The sequence below is a fragment of the Tachysurus fulvidraco genome, chromosome 2, assembly GCF_022655615.1.
Source record: "Tachysurus fulvidraco isolate hzauxx_2018 chromosome 2, HZAU_PFXX_2.0, whole genome shotgun sequence".
NCBI classification, from domain to species: domain Eukaryota; kingdom Metazoa; phylum Chordata; class Actinopteri; order Siluriformes; family Bagridae; genus Tachysurus; species Tachysurus fulvidraco.
In genome coordinates this window covers 13,567,207-13,592,624 of record NC_062519.1, presented here as the reverse complement: position 1 = coordinate 13,592,624, position 25,418 = coordinate 13,567,207, and the positions used below count along the sequence as shown (strand labels likewise).

Below are 25,418 nucleotides of genomic sequence, written 5' to 3'. Positions count from 1 at the left end.
TGTATTTAATATGTAATTAGAAATTTACAACCTCTGTTTTTTCTTCAGTGGAAGGTGGTAGTTTTTGTTTTATATTTTATTTAAAAAGAAACCTTTACGTGTTCAGGCCACATTCACTTCAGGTTTAAGTACAAATACAAATCGAGATTTACAAATCGAGCACTAAACCGGTACAGAAGCAGATATATACTGTAGATAAACAGTGTCACTGCATTATACCGCCTACATAATCTGTTTGTGCTTTGTTCATTTTAAAAGCTTGTCATCGAGGAACACTGGCCAACAAGGCTTGTCTGTGTTTGGTGATAAAAATACACAGAGTGTGCTCTACTAAAAACTATGAGGATATCATTTGCAGTCTGTAAGCAACACCATGTTGACTAACCGTAGCCCAGATAACAGACCTGGTATTCTAAGGATGGTTGATTAGATGTGCCGGTTCCTGTAGCAGTAATCTCCTCTTCACTTAAAGCATGCAGTGTGCACAACCTGCACTTCTGTATACTGTATAATGTGTTATACCACTCTGAAAACATACCTACAGATAAACTTTGAGAAAACCGGTTTCTTAATAGCTTTGCTGAAGCAACTTAGGGATTATTGAGAATTAGTTTATTCAGAAGAAACAAACAAAAAAAAAAGAAAAGTTGTTCTCAAGATTTACAGAATGCAGAAATCTTGCCTGCTTGTTTTGTTTGTCAAATCTGTGGCAGACTTTACTTCCCCTGAGACCACTTACTTGTGATAACCCAAGCTATTAGCCAGTTTAGCCACTGTGTACCGAAGTGAGCATCATGACGCTGATAAACGTAGAGGAATGAAAACATTTTCAGCACACCACAGCATACTCTGCAGTACAGTGCAATAGCCTTGTGTCTGACTGTGTCAGTAAATCACTATCCGACTCAACACATTCCTCAGCTCATTTTTTCTGCACTGGGTTTCTAACCTTTATCTATGATTCTGTCTAGACTTGTGCCAAACTTTATATAAAAAAAAATATCTGTAACTCTTTAGTCAAAGGTTGCTTTCATTGGACCGTCATTAAACATCCAGGAGTGCTGCATAAATCTTTTAGAATGCAAAGCAGGAGAACTTGTGCAAACTCACAAGGTGACTTTAGAGGTCGTATGCAGTATAACTGTTGCTTGTGTATAAATGACTTGTTTTTTTTTTTATTTGTTGACACTCGTTTAATCAGCAGCCACACCATGGGCTTTATGCACTTGAATCTACACTGATTTATTTTTTTTTTCTAATCAAAGCATTGCTGGGGTGTTTATTAAAGCCTTATTGCTAATCTCTTTTGCTTATCGCTAATCCCAATTGCTAATGTGATCTCTTTGTTGTAAAATAAGACAGAATACCTTTTTATATTCTGTTCAGGGTTTTGTCTCCTTTTTTTGGTTTTAATAACAAAGCATACAAAAAAATCTGTGATTATCAATTAATTGCATTGGTCAAAATAAGCTCATGTTCTGTAGAAGGATAGCAGTCCAATACTAAAGCATTGATTGCATCGATGTACTGTATGCAAGTGCCCTTTTCTGGGACATTTCCAGCCTTTTTGAACACATAACAGCTCTTGGTCTCCTGGTGAACTTGGAAAAGTACTTAACACCGAACACATCATTTATTCACTTAATTCTCTTATCTACATTATTATGCTTTCAAGTCAAATTGTAGACGCTGTTATAATTACTCTCGGTGTGCCGGCACTCCTTTCAAACATAGAAACATATCCTGTTCTCAGTGAGAAGTCAACAGTCGCTAGCTTGCTGGTGAATCGAGGCTTTTCTAACAGCAGGGTGTGCTTGGGAGAGCTTGTCTTATTTATTCTGAGATGCTGTCACACACTCAGAGAGAGAGAGACAATCTCCTCAGGTGGACACAGATGGTAAACTTCACCGAGAGCAACAGATGCATCATTTTGAGACACTTTTTAATACAGCATCATTGCTTTCTAAAAGCATTGATTATGACCATCTTCCAATAGAACATTATATGTATCATATATACAGTACACTACACTGCATACACTGCCAAAGGTTTTGGGACATCTGCCTTTACATGCAAACAAAATTTGATGGCATCCTATTTTTAATCTGTAGGGTTTAATATGGAGTTGGCCCACCTTTTGCAACTATAACAGCTTTAACTCTAATGGGAAGGTTTGCACAAGGTTTAGGAGAGTGTTTATGGGATTTTTTTACATTGAGGTCAGGCACTGATGTCGCACACTAAGGCCAGTCTGCTCCAATTTATCCCAAAGGTGTTCTATCAGGTTGAGGTCAGGACTCAAGTCAAGGACAGTCAATTTCCTCCACACCAAACTCTCTCATCCATGTCTTTATGGATCTTGGTTTGTGCAATGGTGCGCAGTCATGTTGGAACATTAAGGGTCATTCCTGGACTGTTCTCACAAATTTAGGACCTATATCTTCTGCAAAGCTGCTTTGAGACAATATCTACTGTTAGAAGTGCTGAGCTTGCAAACTGTCTTGACATAAACTACATATCTTCATTTTGATTTAGTAGAAAGGAAGCAGAAGGAGGGAAAAATTTGATTATGGTATGCTTGGTATGCTGAAGAGTTCCTTTTACTGGAACTAAGGAGCCAAGCCCAACCCCTGAAAAACCACACCACACCATAATAAACCCCCTTGCACCAAACTTTACACATGGCACAATGCAGTCACGCGAGTACCGTCCTCCGGGAACCGCCAATCCCAGACTCCTCCATTGGATTACCAGACAGAGAAGCGTGATTTGTAATTTCAGGGAACACGCCTCTACTGCACTAGAGTCTTGTGCCCGTATGCTTTACACTAGTGGTCCCCAACCCCCGGGCCACGGACCGGTACCGGTCCGTGGACCAAATGGTACCGGGCCGCCCAAGGAACATTAAATTATTTCCGTTTTATTTACTGTGGTGTATTTCTCTCCGGTTTGTGCGACTTTCCATGGACGAGAGGTTAACTGAGAGATGTCACCTAAAGCCGCACCAATACCGCGCATGCACAAAATATTGTGATATCGGGCCGGGTTTAGGTGACGTCTGGAGCTGAGCGGCTGCAAGCGGCAGTGGCGTTGTAGCTTTGGTGGAGAGAAGGTGTGTATCGCTCTTCTCTCTGTTCACCGGCACTTTGTCATGTTTAACAGTGCTTGGTGTACGTGTATATTGTGTTTGCTCAAATTTAACCCACAAATTAGCAAAAATGAGCACGAAACAGACGTCGTTAGAAAGTTAGAAACTCTGCCGTTGTTCTGGATTAAAGTCATGGCGGAATACCCTGAGATTGTCACCACAGCACTTAAATCCCTATTGCCATTTCCGAGATGCTATCTGTGTGAAGCGGGGTTTTCTGCAGTGACGGCAACCAAAACAAACAACGGAATAAACTGGACATAAGCAACACACTTCGGGTGTCATTGTCTCCTATTACCCCAGATGGAACCGTCTCGTTGCAAAGAAACAAGCTCAGGGTTCTCATTGATTTAGCGTTGTAGTGAGTTAAAAAGGCATGATTAAATTAAAATTATTCATTTTAATTTAATTGTATAGCCGCCACCCCCCACCCCCAGCGGGTAAAATTATCAAACATTGACCGGTCCGCGGCGAAAAAAAGGTTGGGGACCACTGCTTTACACCACAGCATCCAACACTTTGGATTGCACTTGGTAATGTAAGGCTTGGATGCAGCTGCTCAGCCATGGAAACACATTCCATGAAGCTCTCTGCGCACTGTTCTTGAGCTAATCTGACTTCTGCACACTGTGTACCTCATCATGCGCTGACCACCCCGTGTGATTTTATGCAGCCTACCACTTCATGGCTGAGTTGCTGTTGGTCCTAACTGCTTCCACTTTGTTATTATACCACTAACAGCTGACCATGGAATATTTAATAGTGAGAAAATTTCAGGAATGGACTTATTGCATACCGTAGGTGGCGATCTATCAGGGCTTGTATTCACTGTGCTCCTGAGATCAACCCATTCTTTCACAAATGTTTGTAGAAGCAGTCTGCCTGCCGTCTAGCTCGATTTCATACATCTGTGGCCATGGAAGAGATTGGAACACCTGAATTCAGTCATTTTGAGTAGTATCTTAAATATAGTGTGTAAAGTGCCTAGAACAGTCTAACCACAATGATAATGATTGTTTTTTTCTTTTCTTTTTTTTCTTTCATTTCCTTTCCTAAAAAAACAAACAGTAACCTAATCATTCATCATTGCTTTAGAAAATAGGCAATAGAAAATATAGGTACCTTTCGAATCAAAGTGCTGCCAAAAACGTCTGTATCTTCTATTTAATTGTAATATTCCTGATAAAGCTCTTGATGATTTTCTAAGACTCTTGATGTCTATGCCTGGAAATGGTCTAACTGACAGTCAGGGCAAAGAAATACAGTGTTATTTAAAAAAAAAATGTCCTTGAAACCCAGACACTGAAAAAACACTATCCAATTATTAATTTTTAGTAGAAAGCATTAAGAGGAAGCTGGCAAGTCAGGGTTATGTCCAAGGTTTAAACACACAAGGCAAGCAAGAAGGAAAACAAATCATTGTTGGAATATTATTTTTCACATCCTACAAATTTTACCAAGAATCAATTTGGCCCTTATACTGTACTTTAAACAGCAAAGAGTGTGATGGCTTTTGCTGCGTTTGTCACTATTCTGTTGACTGGCGATGGTAGTCATCAAAGAAATGATTTTCTGCCTTCTGTCCTTGAGGATGCTGTATTCGGAGAGGAAAGAAAGAGCATAAACGAGCCAGTGAGGAGTGTTTTCTAGAAAAACACAAAACTGTTGGCAGGAGCAACTGGAGTCTTCCAAGATGAAGAAACTGCCTGAATATTTTCAAACCATGCAAGTGCAAATTACATTCAGAAATATGGCATGCTCTCAGGCATGATTAAGAGTATTATGTCTATCTCCACATGTTAATTTGCACTGTGGTGACACTTTTATTTTCAAATCAGCGTGAAGTCTGATTCATTTACTAATCACTGTTGGGTTGTGACACGGAGGGGAAAAAAAGGAAAATATACTTTTATAACTTTATAATGATTACACAAAACAGATTGCTGGCGAATGTTCACTATTAATATGTTAGCATTGTGCTATTTTGCTAGTTCTGCCAAAACTCTTGTAACTAAGGACTGTTGCTAATCAAAAGTACAGTATGATACACATCCTGGATATCCTTCCAGCACACTCAGTACGTTTTAACATTGTAGTTTAAAGCTGGTGTCAAACAGAAAAGAATGGGTTCCCTTTGAGTCGGTTCTTTGCGATGTTTTTTCCTCATGTCATCTCAAGGGGTTTTTCCTTGTCACTGTCCTCTCTGGCTTGCTCATTAGGGACCTATATCTCCTGCAAAGCTGCATTGTGACAATGTCTACTGTTAAAAGTGCTGAACATGCAAACTGTCCTGTTTCAATGAAATTATAAATTACATGTCTTTGTGTTCTTCATTTTGATTTAGTAGGTAACTACATTTTAGATGTAGTTGGTATTATTTAGGTGAAATAATCGATGCAGAAGGGGCGAAAAATTAGACTAGCGTCCAAAGTCATTATTCTGCCCTGAATAATGTTACATATGTACAGGACCTCTCTAATACAACTTATAATATGTACAAACATATACACAGGGTATGCTTTAGTGCAAAGTCATATTGCAGACTTCATTATGCTCCTTCAGTGTGTGAAAGGTCAGAGAAAACACCAGATTCACTGTAATGAGGCTCGCTTTCTCCTGGCGGGATTACAAAAAATGGGCTATAGCTTAGTTTTTCTGCTGCGTTGCAGTTAATTAAAATGCAGAGAACACAATGCAGTTTTTTAATATACACAGAATATGCATACAGTATAAACATCAGCTTAGATTTATTTCTTTTTTTTCTGTCGGCAGGATAGTGCAACCATGCAGTTTTGCGCCAATAAGCTGGACAAGAAGGACTTCTTTGGGAAGTCGGACCCCTTTATGGTGTTCTACAGAAGTAATGAAGATGGAACGTAAGTTTGCTCTTGTATTCGAAATATCCTATATGATAATATGATACTGATGTCAGTTGGCACCGATTTAGCAACAAGAAAAGTTTAGCTATGTCCCTGAATATCTTCACTAATCATTAGACACTATTTCATCCTATATTGCTTGCTAGGTGTGGACTTCTAAAGATTAATGCGGCAGCTGGCCGATGCCCTGCTATGTGTTGTGGTTTATTTCTCAGTAATAAAACGCCTCTACTGGCTTGTCACTTCTCTTCTCTCTGTCAAAGGTTCACCATCTGCCATAAGACGGAGGTGGTGAAGAACACCCTCAATCCAGTATGGCAGTCTTTTAACATCCCAGTGAGAGCACTCTGCAACGGGGATTATGACCGGTAAGTTTTCTGTATCGCTGTACCACATGGAGGTGCTTGCTAGAGGTGAAGCCTTGAATCTATACAGCTTTCATCTGTATGGCCTTTAATCTCTGGAGAGCTGTTCATCAACAGCTGGGGCATCATTCATTGCTGCCAGATACATGCTTTTCCTGTTTTTTGTTTTTTTTTTTGTTCGACTGTGCAAGAAAAAATATAGAGATATAAAAGATAAGCTTGGGCAGGTTAACAGATTTCAGACTGGTTTGACATGGGTGCCATTTGGCATATACTGTACACTACCTACACTGCACTGAATTTAAAATGCAATCAAAACTAATCATCTACTGTATCAGTACATTTCTAGTCATATTTCTTTGCTCCTGCTAAAAGAAGCTATAGTTTGAAACTCCTGTTTCAAGCATTTTGTAGCATTACTATGGGTGAGCGATGATTTACATGCTGAAACACTTCATTAGTCAACTCACTCACCTCTACTGAGGCAAGGCAAGCTTCAACAACACTCCAGCGGCACACGCAGGGGAACTCGGAGAAACCCCATGTGAAGATGGCTGAAAGTTAGCAGTGAGTCCCTGCCATCAGTCTAGCCTCATTACCATTAATATGCATCTTTACCCTAGGAAGGTACTGTATATGTAGTTTACTTTTAATGGTTTAATGGTTGATCTTTAAGCCTTCAATATTTGGCATACAATCCACACTTCCAAGTGAAAGATACATATTAAGGCCAGAAACCTTGAGACTGTGAGCACTGCTGTGTAAAAAGTTTTTAAGAAATATTGTCTGCAGATTGAAAAGAAAAAGAAAATCTTGACACGAGTAAAAATAATAAAATAAAAACATTCGATGTGGTTTATTGCAATCTCATAATAAGAAATGTGACTATATTCAGGATATCTATCTCAGCCGCATGCCCACTGCACCAGTAACAAATCCCAAGTCTAGTCTCATTGATATTGGGAAGTGAGCTTGGATCTGGTCGAAACGCTCCAAAAAGTCATCACTCTGGAGGTGAAGGAGTGTGGTGTATGTCTTTCGATTCTCAAAGTGCCAACTTGGTTGTGACAAATGTTTCCAGTGGGTGGTCCTTGTCGCGACAGACATTACTGCTGCTTCTCTATATCATCACGATTTGTTGGGCCCATCAGGAGCACTGGGCACAAGTGGTGCCTAGTTGCTATAAAGTCTTTTGCCTAGCTAAAATAAAGTGCTGTTGACTGTATATTATTATCGTATTGAAGCGTTAAAGCCGTGTGTTGTATACTGTTGTCACTGACATGTTAAGAAACACATTCTGTGTTGCTTGATCAGCCGTAGTGCAGAAGTGTGAACAGTTTGTTCTTTTTTTCTTAATGCTCCACATTGTTCTCACCTCCTGTTTCTTGTTTCTCACACTTTTATTGTTTGGTTTGATTGTGCAAGAATTACTGAGCTTGAATCTATCACACCAGTGTGGCAAAACACTTAACAAGGGAACCAGAGAGGCTTCAGAATTGTTTTCTGTTTCACCACAACCTCAGAATGTAAACTTCTGCTAAAGGACCCTCAGGACCGATCTGGCCACATAGCTCCAGGAACAGTTTTGAGGAGCTAAAATTTTAAAATTTGGGGCAAACATGTCAACTTTGGTATCATTTTTATAATATATTATCTCTAGAAACGCACGCTGAAACAATAGTTTAGCACAGAGAATGTTTACAAGGGAGGTTGTGAGGAGGAGAAGTACAAATCAAAAAGCCTGTGGCAATAAGCAGGGCAGATGTTGAAGCTTAGTGTTGGTGTCAGATACTAAACTACAATAAATTTGCATGCAGTAGTGTACCAGGACACCTGGATGGTGTGTCTATATACGTGTGCTTTTGGGGAAACTGATTGTTTTTAAGAATCATCAATAATCAATAGAAAATCCAAAGAAGAGATTAAACACTATTTTAATAGTAATGGATATGTAGCTAGGAAACAAAATTGGTAAAATATTGTCCAAATATTTCTCTGGTGAAAATCCATAGCATGGGTAAGATCACAGACGTACCAGGCAGAGTCAAATCTCGCCCCTATGACCCAATAGCTGATAAGATATGTTTAGCAAAATCCATCCACATATCCTTTCTTTATTACGCTTCACCAAGCAGAGCTCCATCATCCACTCACGACACTCAGGTCTCTGTTGTCAGTAATAAGTGCAGCGTTGGCAAGGACAGCATGTATTTTACTTTTTTCTAGAAATAGAGCTAGCTAAGCCATCAAAAACAGGAAAAGAGCATACTCGGGTCCAAGAAGAATAAAAAAATAGCAGCATGGGGGAGTAAGTGGAGCCCCTTTTACTAGCATAATAACATAAAAAAAAAAAAATTACAGTCTCATGGCTATCATCAGACTTTGTAGAGGAGCAATATCACCTGCTATTTCTAGTCTAATAGGATTAAAAGCATCATCCATCAACAATCATCCGTGTCTGCATGGGAGTTTAGTTATATGTTGCGCTAAAATATTGACTCCCCCTCCCCCACCCCCTTCAGACTTCAAATGAACTTTTTTTTATTATCCATTTAACAAAAAAGAATCAATTGTAGGACACGTCCATTAATGATCATATTTTGAACAATTGACACATGTATAAGTGTGTGGTTGAAACCTTTTCAGTTATAATACAAATATTATCTCAGTATTAATGCCAGCAGCTGTCCAAAGCTCATCCTTCCATTTTAGTATAACGTCAGAACAGCGGTCTTGATATCTGATAGACGTGCCGGCACTCCTCCATCACTTTTACCCCACTCCATCTCTACCTTTTTCATTCATTTTTCCCTTCCTCCCTTTTCGCTGTTCCTTGTGAGATCGATGGGCTGAGAACACTGTCTATTTCTGTACTTCTGCTGGGATTGTTGACTGACAGCTGCTTCGGGGATTGTCTTGACAACAGTTCCCTGTTGGTGTCGGAAAACAAGGCGTTCAGGTGACTGAGGCTTTGAAAAGGTGCTGACTCAATGCCTTTGAAGATAAGACAACGACGGAGGATGTGACCACCTACGCATCTGCATGTGGGGGGTGTGAGTTTTTCTTCTTTTTTTTTTTTGCTGCTTTCTTCTCCACAGTGGTTGTGTGGTGTTTTCTTGTTTCTTGCTCTAGTTGTTTCTTGCTCTAGTTGAAATTTTGTGATGTGCTGCTGTAAGGGTTGGGAAAAAGTTTCGACAGTTCCCTGGCATAAATGTAGTTGGAAAGTAGAAGAGGGAGGGAAAAAAAAACACTTCACAAATCCTCCAAGAGCATCTGTAGGTGGAAAAAAAAATTTGTTTGATTTTGATTCAGCCAATGATGGTTTTACGGTTCAGAGTTCATAAGAAATGTAACAGCTCTCATTAAGCTAACTCAGCAAGAATATTTTGAAGGCACTAGCAAAGCATGCCAAATCGGCTGCGCTAAGAATGCTCTTTTGCACTTATGAAGAGTTTATGCAAAACTTTTTTCAAATGTATTCTTGAGCTCTTTTTTTTAGCAGCCATAGCAACTTTGCTTACAAAAGAAATAATCCAACAATTAGCACTGTTTTGGTAAACAATCTTAATGACTTGTGAGTGTGTTATGTATCAACTGTGACCAGAAAGGCCTGAAATGTAACACAATGTAATGATGCTTTCTTAAACGGTTGTATGAGTCTTGCTTACACTAATGAGCTTATTTAGGGGAATGTGCCATTTACCCTCATTAATATTTGCAGGTGGCCAAATTTTCCACACAATCTTGTCAGTGTGAGCTGCAGAGCAGAAACATCTGCTAAGGGATGTAAGATCCTGACTTCCTATAGTCCTGACTTATGCTGTGAATATGACTGATGGCTTAATTGAGGCTCTGCGAAGCAACAAGCCAATTAAAGTTGCTGCTGACGATGACAATCCCTAACAAGTGTTTTGAAAACATGTTTTGTTTGTTAAAGTAAAATGAATGGCTAAGCACAATGACCAGCCAAGGCTGAAATGTGTTGTTTTATCTGAATAGCCTCATTTACATCAAAATCTTCCTGTCTGCAAATATTTTAGGGGTTTATGCACAAAGGATTTGGAGCCTGATTGAGTTTGTTTGTCATTCTTTTTTCACTTATTATCCCTTATTATTTCACTTATTAATTATTACTTATTTTCCCTGGTGGTCTCTAGTGTTTAGGATTTGGCACTCTCACCACCACGGCCTGGGTTCGATTCCCAGTCAGGGAACCACGCCGCTTATTTTGGGTAGAGGTCACTAAAGAGTTTAAGGCCCTGGGATGTTGATCAGAGAATCTGGTTTCAAACCCCAGCACAGCCAATCTGCCACTGTTGGGCAGTTGAGCAAGGCCCTTAACCCTCTCTGCTCCAGGGCACTGTACTGTATCATAGCTGCCCCTGTGCTCTGTCCCCAACCTCCTCAGATATGCAAGAAAAAGAATTCCACTGTGCTGTAATGTATATGTGCTGATAATAAATGCTTCCATGGCCATTCATTCATTTTTATTATTATTATTATTATTATTATTATTATTATTATTATTATTATTATTATTAGTAGTAGTAGTAGTAGTAGTAGTAGTAGTAGTGGTAGTAGTAGTAGTGGTAGTAGTAGTAGTAGTGGTAGTAGTAGTAGTGGTAGTAGTAGTAGTAGTATTGATCTGTAATCAAATGTTATGTTGGCAAAAGATAAAAGATAAAGATCTGGTCATGAAGTTACAGAATCCATCCTGATACTCCACATAATTGCCGGAAACATCATTGCTTTCTACATCTCGTAACACCGAGTGACAAATATGGCCATATATGACATATAAGGACTCACTTTCCAACAGATCATTGTGAAGTATATGCTCAGTGTCACGTACCTGTCTATACCAAGCCTTTTGATTCACTGTTATTGTGTTTATGGATATAACTATGTTTCTGGTCTCTAACTCTTGCTCGAGTATCTATGTCAGTACAAACGTAGCGGTTTGTCTGCTTATCATTTTGGATTTGTTTGTCTTTGGAAAAATGAAGAAACTTCACATGCACCTGTCACTTTTACATACTGTAGGACTACGTTTTACGTAGATCTTAAATCTTCATACTTGTTCTATCTTTCAGAACGATTAAGGTTGAGGTGTATGACTGGGATCGAGATGGAAGGTACTGACAAGTTCATTTCTTCATGAAACCAAAATAATTGTCAAGTGCAATAGAAACAGCTCAATATCTTGCATGCCATTGGATCATCTCCTATTTTATGAATGATGGATTTTGAATCCTGTGTTTTGTTTAATTTTTTTTTACCCTTTTAGTCACGATTTTATTGGTGAATTCACCACCAGCTACCGAGAGCTAGCCCGAGGTCAGAGCCAGTTCAATGTGTATGAGGTGAGCTCCTTTACAAATGCCTCAAACCATCCCATCAATAGTAATGAATTCAGTTCTATTTTATTCGTATACTCATTTTGACAACAGAAACACTCAAAGCAGCTTTATGAAATCTGGATGTAAATTTAGATCCCTAATGAGCAAGGCAGAGGCAACAAACGGCAGAGATGATGATGCAGAACAAAGGCTGAGTGGAAACAGACAGTATTTTAAAAGGATTACGTTCATATCATGAACAGCTTAATATATTTCCATACGTGAATATTAGGGTGTACCTTCACTTGAGAGTTGTTCCGCTCTTCTGGGTGACACCAGGAAACAAGGCTCATTAGCATTCCTACAGGTGAGATCTTCAGGATTGGGAATTATTATCCTATTATTATAGGATTTAAATCCTTGGTGGGGATTTTGCTTTCTGCATTTATGTCAGATTATCTGCTGCCTTAAGGATTGCTGGGTGCAATGCAAAAAAATTGGAATCTGGGATGAACTATAAGCAATAAAACCTTGAACTAGATTTCATTTAAAATAATATTTTCCATGGAAATAAAAAAAGTCTACACACCCCTGTAAACATAGCAGGTTTTGTGGTGTAAAAAAAAACTTATTAATAATAATCACAATGATTATATATAATAGTAAATCATGTCAGAGCTTTGTCCACACTTGACACGAAATTACAATGTTTCAGAATTAAAACTTTTTTAGGAAAAAAGTAAAACTTATAATAACCTAGGTGCGTGTGTGTGCACACCATTTTATAAGAGTCTGCCAGCATGGCACGTCCCACTCTTTCTTGCAAAAATATATTAGAATTGTAAGAGCATTTCCAGTATACAGACCACTTCAGGTCACCTCACAGGTGTTTATTTGGATTCAGGTCTCGGCTCAGGCTAGGCCACTCATAAACTTGGATCTTCTTTTGGATAAGCCGTCCGTTTGTCGATTTAGATGTATGCTTTTTGGGTCACTGATGGGATGAAAGGTTAAATTCCTTTTCATCTTCAGACTACTAGTAGACACCTGAAGGTTTTGCACTAAAATTGACTAGTATTTGTAGCTATTCATGATTCCCTGCATCTTGCTAAAAGCCCCAGTTCCTGCTGAGAAAAATAAGCTTAAAAAGCATGATGCTGCCATGGTGTACCATCAGGATTGTGTTCTTATTTTTGCACCAAACGTACCTTTGGAATTATTACACCTTTTTGGATCTGGTCTCATCAGACCCTAAGGTTTGGGGTGATAAATTTGAGCTTGGACTTTTTTGTTAGGAAGGTCTTTCTTCTAGTTACCCTTTCCCCACAGCCCAGACATATTACTGTTGTTACATGCAGAGAGCAATCTGTACTAGTCAGATATTCCCGCAGCACCTTTACGTTGCTGTACATCTCCTGGAAGTCCTACAGAAACAAAGTCAATTTATAGCCAAACCTTACATTATAAAAGTGTGCACACTTTTATGCAACCAGGTTGTTATATTACTTTTATTTTTTTCTATTTATTGGATGTTGTGAATTAAAAATGCGGGTTTTTAATGATTTAGGATTTTATTTGTCACATATGGAGTTCCATGATCCTCTTTATACTGCGCATATAAACAAGCCAAATTTAAGAAACTAAATTCAAAATAGAAAAAATAAGAAATATGAAGGAATAGCAATAATCTGAATAATATGGAAGGTGATGTAACAATAGAAAAAGTTTTGACATGATTTTTCTTTATTATCTATTCATTATTTATATTACCAGTAAATGGTTTTAAGACATTAAGACTAGGGGTATATGTGAGTGTATGTATGTATATATGTATGTATATGTATCTGTGTGTATCTTGACTGCTTAGCCAGTTTTTGTGTAAAAAATAACATTACAAGTAATTAAGTCAGTGGTAAAAAAATTCAGCTTTTCTATTGACAGACCTAAAGTTGATTGAAGCATAAAAGAGCCCATTTTACTCATCGATTCTTTCAGTGTTTAAAGAAACACTGCATTAGTGATATTTTCTTCTTGGATCCTGGATGTGAAAAGCTAGCAGGTGGCCAGACCCACTTTGCCTTCTCGCTTTGTGTGGACATCAGCGTTTTACCTCTTTCGCTCTTTGTGCGTTTGCAGAAACCAGCCTCTGCCACATCCATCTTGCTAAATTGTCAATAATATGGATGACCTGGCCAACGTTGCCCTGACTATCTCTTCCACCATCACGAAGCATGGAGTCAAACGCTTTCTGCGCGGCTTAACCTGAGCTCCTTTTATTATGTGATCTGGCATGTGAAATAGAGATAGGACACTAAGATAGGAAAACAGAGTGGCTAAAGTGGGGAGAGATAGAGAAAGAAAATTGCACATAGATTATTCACTGGGGCAGTGAATAATTCCATGTCACACCACATTTACCTGAACTGTGGAGAAACGTCCGGGTTCACATCCTAGCTACATTTTCTCACGTCATTTTATACGAAAGCCCTGGACTGTAATTTGTGCTTAAAAGTTCCATGCCATTAAGTTGTTATTTTTGTATGTGTGTGTGTGTGTGTGTGTGTGTGTGTGTGTATATCTCTCCAAAGTTTGGACACACCTTCTCATTCAAAGAGTTTTCTTTATTTTCACTTTTTTCTGAAGGCATCAAAACTATGAATTAACACATGTGGAATTATATACGTACATAACAAAAAAGTGTGAAACAACTGAAAATATGTCATATTCTAGGTTCTTCAAAGTAGCCACCTTTTGCTTTGATTACTGCTTTGCACACTCTTGGCATTCTCTTGATGAGCTTCAAGAGGTAGTCACCCGAAATGGTCTTCCAACAGTCTTGAAGGAGTTCCCAGAGATGCTTAGCACTTGTTGGCCATTTTGCCTTTACTCTGCGGTCCAGCTCACCCCAAACCATCTCGATTGGGTTCAGGTCCGGTGACTGTGGAGGCCAGGTCATCTGGCGCAGCACCCCATCACTCTCCTTCATGGTTAAATAGCCCTTACACAGCCTGGAGGTGTGTTTGGGGTCATTGTCCTGTTGAAAAGGTGGTGTCTCCAAACTTTTGGTCTGTGTGTATATATATATATTGTTGTATATGTATGTATTGTTGTATTAAATGTTGTTATTGCGAGTTATCTCATTATTTTGAGACCTGATCTTATTAATTCGACTTGTGACTATTTTTCAATTGAATATTATATTTCTGTGTGCTGTTTCTGTGTGCTGTTTGACAGACCCTAATCCAGCTGTTGCGATAATTCAGGAATGACATAGCAACACGTTTTTCAGAACTTGTTGTTCAGGGCTTCTGTTATTCTGAGAAAAGAAATATTGCACTGGATAACAAAATATCTATTATATGTTGCTTGGATGTCTTCCACCCAATCTGATATGTGTGAATGTATTTAGACTTGGCTCCTGAACAGTTTCTCCTGGTTTGTAGGTGGTGAATCCAAAGAAGAAGATGAAAAAGAAGAAATACGTCAATTCTGGCACAGTGAGTTAAACTTTGGAACAGACACACACACACACACACACACACACACACACACACACACACACACACACACACACACACACACACACACACACACACACACACACACACACACACACACACAGTGGTTTCTTTCATTTCATTTATATAAAAACAAAACGAAGCCACACATCCTCTGCCTGCAAGAACACACACTTTTCACATTATTCTCTATCTCGTTTCACACCCCTACTAATTAAACGAGTAAAATAAATAAATAAATAACGATTTCGTGATTTTTGCAGCAGCATGAGTTGTATCCTGAATCCCTTTGACACATCCTTAGAAAATGTAGTATTTAAGTGTTTGTTTGCTGTTCACCATATTAAAAAAATGACAAAGGTTAGAGATGATGAAGAACCTCTGAACTGGGGAGGAAGAGACAGGGCGGCAGCTCTGTGAGTGATTCTAGAAGTAGACAGAATCTTTGTATCTTAGAAGAGTTAAAGTGACATGAATCCATTACCCAGACTGATGACTGCAGCACAGACGCCTCATTTCCTGTCTTCTGCATCACAAACTCATCCTGGCATCATTGCCTAACTTCAGCTGCTTTGCTCGATCTCATCACTCATTGTCTTGTCCATGGACACACAAAAGCATTATAGCAGGCGGTTTTATGACAACATGCACCACAATTGCATTACAGGAAAGATTCCAGTAAAGAATTAAAAAGGAAACAGCAGTTAAGTTAAGTTGATTGTTGATCTGTGGATTTTTGGGATGTAAGGACTAAAACACAACAAGGTGGTGTGATGATGTTACCACGATTATTTTCCCATACCAATTCACTAAGCATTTTATTCACTTTAATTATATCAGTTTGATTGAGTAACTTTCCATACTTTCCAAACTTTAGATTATTTACTTAGTTAGCTAGAGGCACAGGGGTTTAGTGTATATCATGTACACCTTTGGATGTGGGGGTCTAGGGGTTTCCTCCAGGCTCCTCCTTCAAGCTCTGCAAGGTGAGTTGTGGCCTGATTGGCATCTCTACATTGCCTGTAATGTGATAATGGGTGTGTGAGTGTTCCTTGTGCTGGGTCGGCACTCTGTTCAGTGTTCTCCTGATAGACTCTCCCCATGACCCTAGCTTGGATAACAGTACAGTAAATGGATGGATGGATGGATGGATGGATGGATGGATGGATAGATAGATAGATAGATAGATAGATAGATAGATAGATAGATAGATAGATAGATAGATAGATAGATAGATAGATAGAATTTTAGTTCCATATAAGCTGTGTAAAGCCATAAAACAAGCAAATCCCTGTTATCATTTCCATTATATTTTATTTTGTATATTGTATTATATTGATAGTAGCTACAGTGAGGGGAAAAATCAGCTCGGTCGTAATGAATTGCCCAAAAGCTTCCAAGTTTAGATTGAATACTTAAATGTGTAAAACATTACTTTGGTTATTTATCGAAGCACAAAAATATGTAATTCCTGAATTACGCCCCAAGAAAAAACATTAGTTGACGTTATTATAATATATTCTTTTACAAGGTTAACATTGATCTGAAGTCAGTATAAGAAGCTACTAATAATTATGACTTAAAACTTTTTTTTTTTTGTTGGGTGAATTGGTTCACACTTCTAATCAGAAACATAAATAGTCCAGATTTTACTGTTCTTAATAAATCAGCAGTAGGTGACTTATTGTGATCTGTTGTATAGCCGTGTTTTAATCTATTTTACAAAAAATATACAGGGAAGGTTGATCAAAGTAGTGAAATGTAAATGATTCATCGCAGCAGTTTTGGTTGGAGAAGACTTCACAAACCATGTGAGATATGTATCCCTGTTACATATGTGCAAATGACCAATTCTGTCAGCATTTTAAAACAAACAGACAATGCACACAATTTCCTTTACTCACAATACGTAATCGCTTAACCACTGCCATGTTTGTTGTGTGTTTTCTTTCTCACAGGTGACACTGTTGTCTTTTTCCGTGGAGTCTGAATTCACTTTCCTAGATTACATCAAAGGAGGGTGAGTAGAGATAAGAAGCCAGCAGCTGTGGGGTGTTTATTGACTCTCTGAATCATTCTGTGTTTTGTTGCCACTTTGTGTTTCCATACATAGAAACGGCATACGTGTTCATATTTTTGTATTCGAACGCTGATTTAAAAGTGAGACAGAGTGGGAGAGTTTATTTCATATAAGTTTATTTCAGTATGTATTTGAGGAACGTTACTCGTACTCAGAGACAGTTTGCACACATGCTGAAGCTGATTTTCTATGTACATCATTCATGATGTTAATTACCTGTTTACAGGTCATTCCTCCAAGGCTGCCAGGTTTATTTTATTTTTTTCCAAGTCAAGGTGTTCAAAACGGTGTCTAGACCACTACAGTAACTTGCCTTTAAACCTGAAAAATAAAAAATAAAATACTAATATGATGAGGAAAAATATGGCAAGCATTAAAATCAACAGCTAATAAGTGTGTTTATTGCTAATATAATTGTCACCAGTATAGACCTGGATGTATTTAGCAAATGAACCGTTGTAATAATATGGCTCCTACATTCATTATTCAGAAGTTTGTGAAACAACACTTGATCTAGCGCATCCTATTATTTACCTTTTTTAAATATCATAGACCAACAGTACAATCCCAATGTATGCACTGGTTATAGACTATTTTTATTGTGCTTTTTGTTTTCCATGTTGTATAGTCCAATTAAGAAATAATGCCAGTTGTAATTGAGCAGTAAGTTGTCCTCTGGGCAAAACAACATGCCCATTAGGCTTTCTGTGCAAAACATTTAGTACAAAACATAATTTCCAGTTATAAATATTGTGGTTACATCACGCTGTCAGACCGTGGAGCTCAAGCAGATAAATACACTCCAAGGTACAAAATACAAAGTCCAAGTTCAGAATCATGTGTAACGGTGACGTCACTGCCCAAAGTGTTTGAAAGTCCACAGGTACACCTGAGATTAAGGGTGGCTCAGTGGAAGACCTGTGGATCCCAGGATTCCAGTCACTGTTATAAAACTCACTACTAAACTGCTTTGTAATTACACATTTACATTAACTATGTTTATTCAAAAACTACTTAATAGAGAGTGACAATCACAATCACAATGTAGTTTAATTTGAGACATAAACATCTGGCTACTTATCCCTCTGTCCTGTCACCTGTCAAAACAGGACAACCAGATCTAAAAAAAACAATAAAACAGTGCCTGGATAAGCAATGTCTTACAGGCTCGTCAATTTCACCGGGTAGACGGGGCGTTCCTTACTGTCATGTCTCTGAAAGAGTGAGCGCAAAGCAGCGTGAGTGCGCAGCGTACGCCTTCTCCAGACAGAATTATTTTGCCAATATTTTTTGAGGGAACCACTCAGCCTAGATAATGCATGGCATATATATATATATATATATATATATATATATATATATATATATATATATATATATATATATATATATATATTCTTTTTTTCAAAATGGCTCCAGTGCTTTTAAGTGCTTGTTCAATCTGATATTCTAGAAAGAGCAAAAAAAGGGGTCACCTTCAATCAACTAGACAGCATCCTTGAAAAGTCTGCCTTTGATGGTTCTGCACAAGGAATGTTGATGTTTAAATATATATATATATATATATATATATATGTGTGTGCTAATCTGTCTACTGAATCTAATCAGCAACATTTAGAATTAAGCTAAATCAACTTTAATCCTTTTCCCTTTTGAAGTTCTGTCAAGTGAGAAAACTCAACTTTGTCTATAGATTTTTGATTCTTATGTCTTTCAGATAAAGATAAATGTTGTGTCTCTATTTATCAACGTGGACGATTTCCTTCCATAAACAACCCCATCAATTTACAGATTGTTTTGTTATTTAAAACGGTTTTCTTTGTTGGTGACATACAAATTAAGTATATCCAATATTAATAATAGGAAATACAATACTCGCATGATATATGATATCAAATCTTGCATTATCTTTGTATGCAGTAGCATTACAATTTCTCCACATGGGAACTATCCGGTTCCAGCATGACAGAGCTTCTGTGCACAAAGCATGGTCCATAAGGACATGATTTGCCAGGTCGGACCTGAGTGGCCTGCACAGATGAGAGGAGAAGACAGAAAGTTATAATCAGTAGACATTTGAAAAAAATAAATAAATATTGGCACCGGTCGATAAATCTTCCCACACAGAGTAAAATATCCAGCCATCCTCCACTTTTTAATGTACACACAAGGCAAGCAACAAAGTCTTATTCAAACAGTACCTTGTGATGTCAGATCAGCAGCCCACTGGTATTGAACAACACATGGTGAGCTCCTGCAGGGACACAGATGTGCAATAAAGCAATTCAATCAAAAACTGAAAACATTTTACCATCCAGCAACTGGTCCCTCCATAGACATGTGCGTTACATCATCTTCAGCTGTTACCCTGCAGGCTCATAAGCCTGTGTCTCCCTAAATGAAAGCTAGGATGATAAGCGAGATGGTAAGCTGGACCTCCTAGCACACCACATAAAATTTCCTACGATTAATTTAATGTGAAGTGACCTTTACATGTGTTCTGGGCTTTACAAGCCACTACGTATTGTAGATAAAATACTTGGAATTACACATAATATTTTTGCCTTTAATTAATGACTTTTGGTCAGATTTGTTCATTAAATGAATTATAAACCTTACTTATATCCTGCTACTGGATTACAGCAGTAACTAATTATTTATGTATTTAGAAAATCTAATTATACCTACATTTTCTACTTTTTTTTTAAAATTCTGCTAGATGGCTGAACATAAAACAAATCCTCTATGGGAATACTTTACAGAGCCAACGCCAAGGAACGCAAAGTGCAACTGTTCTGTATTTTGTTTATGTAGATATTTTAAGAGACAGAACGAGAAGCTGCAGTATTTGTACAATTTTTTAAATGAATATTTCTAAGGTTCTTCAGTGAATATTACATAAATATTATGCACAATAAATGTTTGTTTAGTTTTACCAGTATTCTGTCTCATTTACTGCAATTAAATTAAATGCTATATCGGCCTCATTTCACCAAAACGGCCACAGTGTTTTCTAGATTTTGGCATCTGCCATTAAAAAACCCATATCGGTTGATCACTAGTTATTATATAGCTATAAAGTCTACTGTATACATTAATGATTGGAGATGTAACTCGTGCCCTAAACCCGTATAGCCAAGGAGATACTAAGGGTCAAACATTTCATACGGTGGCAATTATAAACAAAAAGGAAGCGCTGTTAGTTTGTCAATTAAATTGCTGTTTTATTGATCACAGAGAATGAGTTATTGATAGAAAGAAACAACAGCGATGTCAGTCATCCCCGGCTGCCTGCTCTACTATATGTGAAGTGTATTTTAAAGTTTGCTTGTATTTGATTGTAAACGTAATTGAGATAATATTTGATTGGTGTGCAGTCTGTAGAACTTAAACACGTTACTTTTTCTTTGTTTTCCAAGTTTTCTTTGACTTGTCTCATGCATTTGGTGTAGAAATTTCATGAACATTGTATATACTGTACCAAACCTATAATAATGTAGGGTTTATTAAATTACTTTTCAGTCTGATATGAGTTTAAAATATCTCCAAACATCTTAACACTATAAACACGTTTAACTTTAATCGGAAGTCCAGACTTGCTTAAAGTCTTCAGTGATCCGTTTTTTTTTTTGTTTGTTTTGTGTGTGTGTGTGTGTGTGTGTGTGTGTGTGTGTGTGTGATAGGAATGAGTGAGCAGGCTAGTGAACAACATCTGCTAATAGAAATCAATTATGAGTTGGCTTGTAAAGCGGTAGACCAGAGAAGTGGAGAGGGATTAAATAGTAATTAAGGAAGTGAAGAAGGGACTGACAGAGCTCTGGATTAGCATCAGTGTCACATTGTTAAGTGGACAGGGAAATGGAATAAACAGACATAAAAACACTCACTACTCAAATTAGTTTCTCCATCTGAATTACACATACACACACAAAGAGAGAGTGAATGAGCGAGTGAGTAATATACGATTTAAGGATGGCTTGCTGTTTAGGACAGAGCCACATTCTTATGAGGTGAGTGTGTGAGCTAGAGGTCTTCTCGGGTCTAAAAAATGTACCCGCCACGAAGTGACCCGAAGCACTTTTTACCCGAACCCGACGTGCATTTTTTTTTTAATAAAGACCCGACCCGAGACAAAAAAATTAGACCCGAGTCCGACCCGACGGATTTTTTTTTAACCCGACTGGACCCGAATGTTGCATAAATCTACACTAAAGTAACCGCTACAGAGTGGATTCAAAATTGATGAACAGGTCTGTTTCAACGAAAATTAGCTTACCGCCAGTCATACGATGTCGCAAGCGGTCTTGGCAAACAGAGGAGCGGTTGGAAAAGGACTCGAGTCAATGCACACATGCGAGATACAGTAGTTCGGGTCCGTTCGTTAAAAACACGTTTATTTTAAATTACCCGAGACCCGATGCCGCTATTATTAGACCCAACCCGTGTCTGAGGCACACGTGAAACTTTTAGATCCGAACCCGCTCGGGTCTCGGTCTGGCCTCGGGTTTTCAGATCTAAGTGGACCCGTGAAGACCTCTAGTGTGAGCATCAGGAGTGTTAAAGTGTCCTCTTCCATCAGTTCATGTATCAGCATTTATCAAGACTGTACACACACACAAACACACAGTACATGATCTACACAACACTTCAGGATATCCATGTATGCTGTATATTCATTAACTTTTTGTCTGACACTGAACCAAGTAACCTACTTGGTGTGTATCAGCCTGAGAATTCACAGCATTTTATTTAGCTCTGTGTTGGGATTAAACGGCAGCCATAAAAATGCACATGGGACTGGAATTTAACAACAAACTCTACCACGCCACAAATTTACAGAAATCTGCATGTAGATTTAGATCCTTTATTCAGGGGTAGTCTGAGGAAATCTGCACCATCAGCTCCGTTTTTGGGTTGGTGTGTGTTGGTTAGTGGTATTCTCACACAATCTACATGGATATTTAAATATAAACATTTAAATACGTAAACATTTCCCTGTCTTGCTTTGCGCCTTTTTATTAAGACAAAAGTCCAATTTCCAACTGTCTGTCCTTGCTTGCAATACTGTAGAGGTTAGTGTACTGGCCTTTGTGAGAAAGGTCTTTAGTACAAAGCTGTGTGTCTGTGCTTTAGCTCAGGAGTACATTGAGCTCTTTATTAAGACAAATGTCCCATAAGCAGCAGTACTCACTGTCCTGCAGAGTTGTAGATGCTATGGACTTTCATGCACAAGGTTCCTGGTTGAGTCAATGTCGCTTTGCTTTTTAGTTTAGCTAAGGATCGCTTTGAGGCTTTTATTAAGACACAAATACTATAAGCAACAGCATTGTCACATGTCCATCAATGGTGTAGTGGTTACTGCCATAGACTCTGATGTGTAGGGTTCCTAGCTCAAGACCGTTACTGCTTTTGCTTTAAGACAAACATTCCTTACACAGCAGCTGCACTGCCTGTCATGCAGTGGTATAGCGGACAGTGTTATGGGTGTGAAGGGCTGGTGCTGGTTGGAAGATGGTCAACTGGCGATCCTTCTAAGAACCAGTTTGTCTTTCTATGGGATAGAGAGCCATCACAGAGCCAAGTCTTATGTTACTGTATACAATGTTGTACTGCATTGTTAGAGGAGCAGCGGCAAACACAACATCAACAATAGCGGATGTTGCTTTACTGTTAATGCTCATGGCTTTAAATTAGGCTCTGGCTCTGAGCCAGCACTCAAACTGCCTTGGTGGAAAAGGGGCATAAGTCATGCAGTGGTGCAGTGGCTAGTGTCATGGACTCTGCTGGTTGAGGTCACTGATTTCCTTTTTGTTTTAGCTCAGGGGCATGATGAGCCATTTATCAATACCAAAGTCTTATAAGCAGCAACCCTTACTGTGGTGTAGTGGTTGGTGCCATGGACTTTCATGTGTAAGGTTCCTGGTTTGAGACTGTGCTATTGTGCTGCCCTTTTGTTTAGCTAATGAGCGCTTTGTGCCTTTTATTAAGACCAAATGCCTCTGAGCAGTAACAGCACCACACTTGTCCTTCAATGATGTAGTGGTTAGTGCTACAGATCTTGGTGTGTGAAGTTCCTGTCTTGAGACCACCTGTTTTTTACTTTACCTCAAGATTGTTTTGAGCTGTTTGTTAAGACAAAAGTTCCTTAAACAGCATGTATAATCCCTGTCCTGCAGTAATCTAGTGGATAGTGCCATGGACTCTGGTGTACTGTATAAGCATCCTGGTTAGAGTCAGTATTGCTTTTTGCTTCAACTCAAGATCACATTACTGGTTCAAATATTTTTATTTTCAAGACAAAAATCTCACAATGAGCAACTGCACCACTGTAATGGTTTACTGGTTAGTGCCCTTGGCTCTAATGTGAGAGATCCAGTAAAATCTAGCATTTGCGCTCAGGATCACTTTGAGTCGTAGAAGAAAGTGCCATAAGCAGCAGAAACCTCTGTCCTGCAGTAATGCTGTGGATACTGGTGTGTGAGGTCCCTGGGTTGAGAACGCATCTTTCCTTTAGTTTTTATAAGCAGAGGAGAGTGTTGAGTTGTTTATTAAGACAAAAGTCCTATAAGAAGCAGGGCCACCTATCCTGCTGTGGTATAAAGGTTTGTGCTGTCTAAGCTGGTGGGTGAGGTCATTAGTTTGAGTCTGTGCACCTTTGTCTCAGCTCAGGATTGCTTTAAGCTGTTGATTGAGACTAAAGTGCCACAAGCTGCTGCAGTCTTGTTTCTTCTGTATTGATTGAGTGGTTAGTGACATGGACTCTGGCATGTAAAAGTCCTAGTTCAAGTCTTTGTGGCTTTGCTTTTGTTTTAGCTCAGGAACAGTGTTCAACTGTTTACTATGACAAAAATCTTGTAGTTAGCAGGCTCCCTTGTGGGGTAGTGGTTAGTGCCATGAGCTCTGGTGTGTAAGGTCCCTTGTTCACATCTGTGTGTACTTGCTTTATGGTTCGGCTAAAGAGCATGTATAGCTATTTATTAAGATAAAAGTGTTACATTCAGAAGTACTATGTGGCATAGTGGTTAGTGCTGTGGCCTCTGGTGTGTGAAGTCCCGGGTTCAAGTTGGTGACTCTTTATTTTTTAAAGCAGAGAATTGCTTTGAGTTGATTATTAAGATTAAAGTCCTGTAAGAAGGAGGGCCACCTATCCTGAAGTGGTATAGTGGTTAGTGCTGTGGAAGCTTGTGTGTTAGGTCCATGGTTTAAGTCTGTGCACCTTTGTCTTAGTTTAGGATTGCTTTAAGCTGTTGATTGAGACCAAAGTGCTGCAAGCAGCAGCAATCATGTTTCTTCTTCGTTGATTGAGTGGTTAGTGACATGGATTCTGTCCTGTGAGATCCTTGGTTCAAGTTTGAAGAGCATTGCTTTTGTTTAAGCTCATGTATTGCAGTGGGGCAGTGGTTAGTGCCACGGTCTCTGGTGCGTAAGGTTCCTGGTTCAAATCTATATGCTTTTGTTCTAGCTCAGGAACACGTTCAGCTGTTTATTAATATAAAAGTGTCATGTGCAGAAATGCTACTCACTTGCAATGGTATAGTGGTTGGTACTGTGGACTTTGATGTGTAAGGTTCTGGGTTCGAACCCAGATATTCTTGCTTTTTTTTCTTAGCTCAGGAACACGTTCAGATGTTTATTAAAATAGAAGTGTCTCATACAGCAGTACGTCTTATGTAGCAAAGGTGTAGTGGTTTGTGTTAGGGACTCTGGTGTGTAAGGTTCCTGGCTCAAATCCATATATTCTTGCTTTTTGTTTAAGCTCAGGAACACATTCAGCTGTTTATTAATATAAAAGTGTCATGTGCAGCAATACTACTTGCTTGGAAATGGTGTAGTGGTTGGTGCTCTTGTGTGTGAGGTTCCTGGTTCAAATCTGTATGTTCTTGCTTTTGTTTTAGCTCAGGAACATGTTCAGCTGTTTATTATGACAAATGTCCTATGCGTAGTTGTGTTTGTTGCATTGTAGTGGGGTAGTGGTTAATGCCCCATACTCTGGTGTTTGAGGGCACTTGTTCAAGCATGTTTTCCCTTGTTATTTATTTTAGCTCAGAAACACGTTCAGCTGTTTATTAAAATAAAAGTGTCATGTGCA

The 25,418-nt window shown here is 38.6% G+C and overlaps 1 protein-coding gene across 2 annotated transcripts in view; it reads left to right on the top strand.

Moving 5' to 3' along the window:
* cpne5b (copine Vb) overlaps positions 1-25,418 on the top strand; it is a 110,617-nt gene that overhangs the window by 66,155 nt on the left and 19,044 nt on the right. For both annotated transcript variants that reach the window (XM_027144311.2, XM_027144312.2), the window contains 6 exons: positions 5,921-6,024; positions 6,291-6,395; positions 11,486-11,527; positions 11,680-11,755; positions 15,175-15,228; positions 17,208-17,269. In XM_027144311.2, coding sequence (XP_027000112.1) covers positions 5,921-6,024; positions 6,291-6,395; positions 11,486-11,527; positions 11,680-11,755; positions 15,175-15,228; positions 17,208-17,269 — 443 coding nt within the window. The remainder of the gene's footprint in view (positions 1-5,920; positions 6,025-6,290; positions 6,396-11,485; positions 11,528-11,679; positions 11,756-15,174; positions 15,229-17,207; positions 17,270-25,418) is intronic.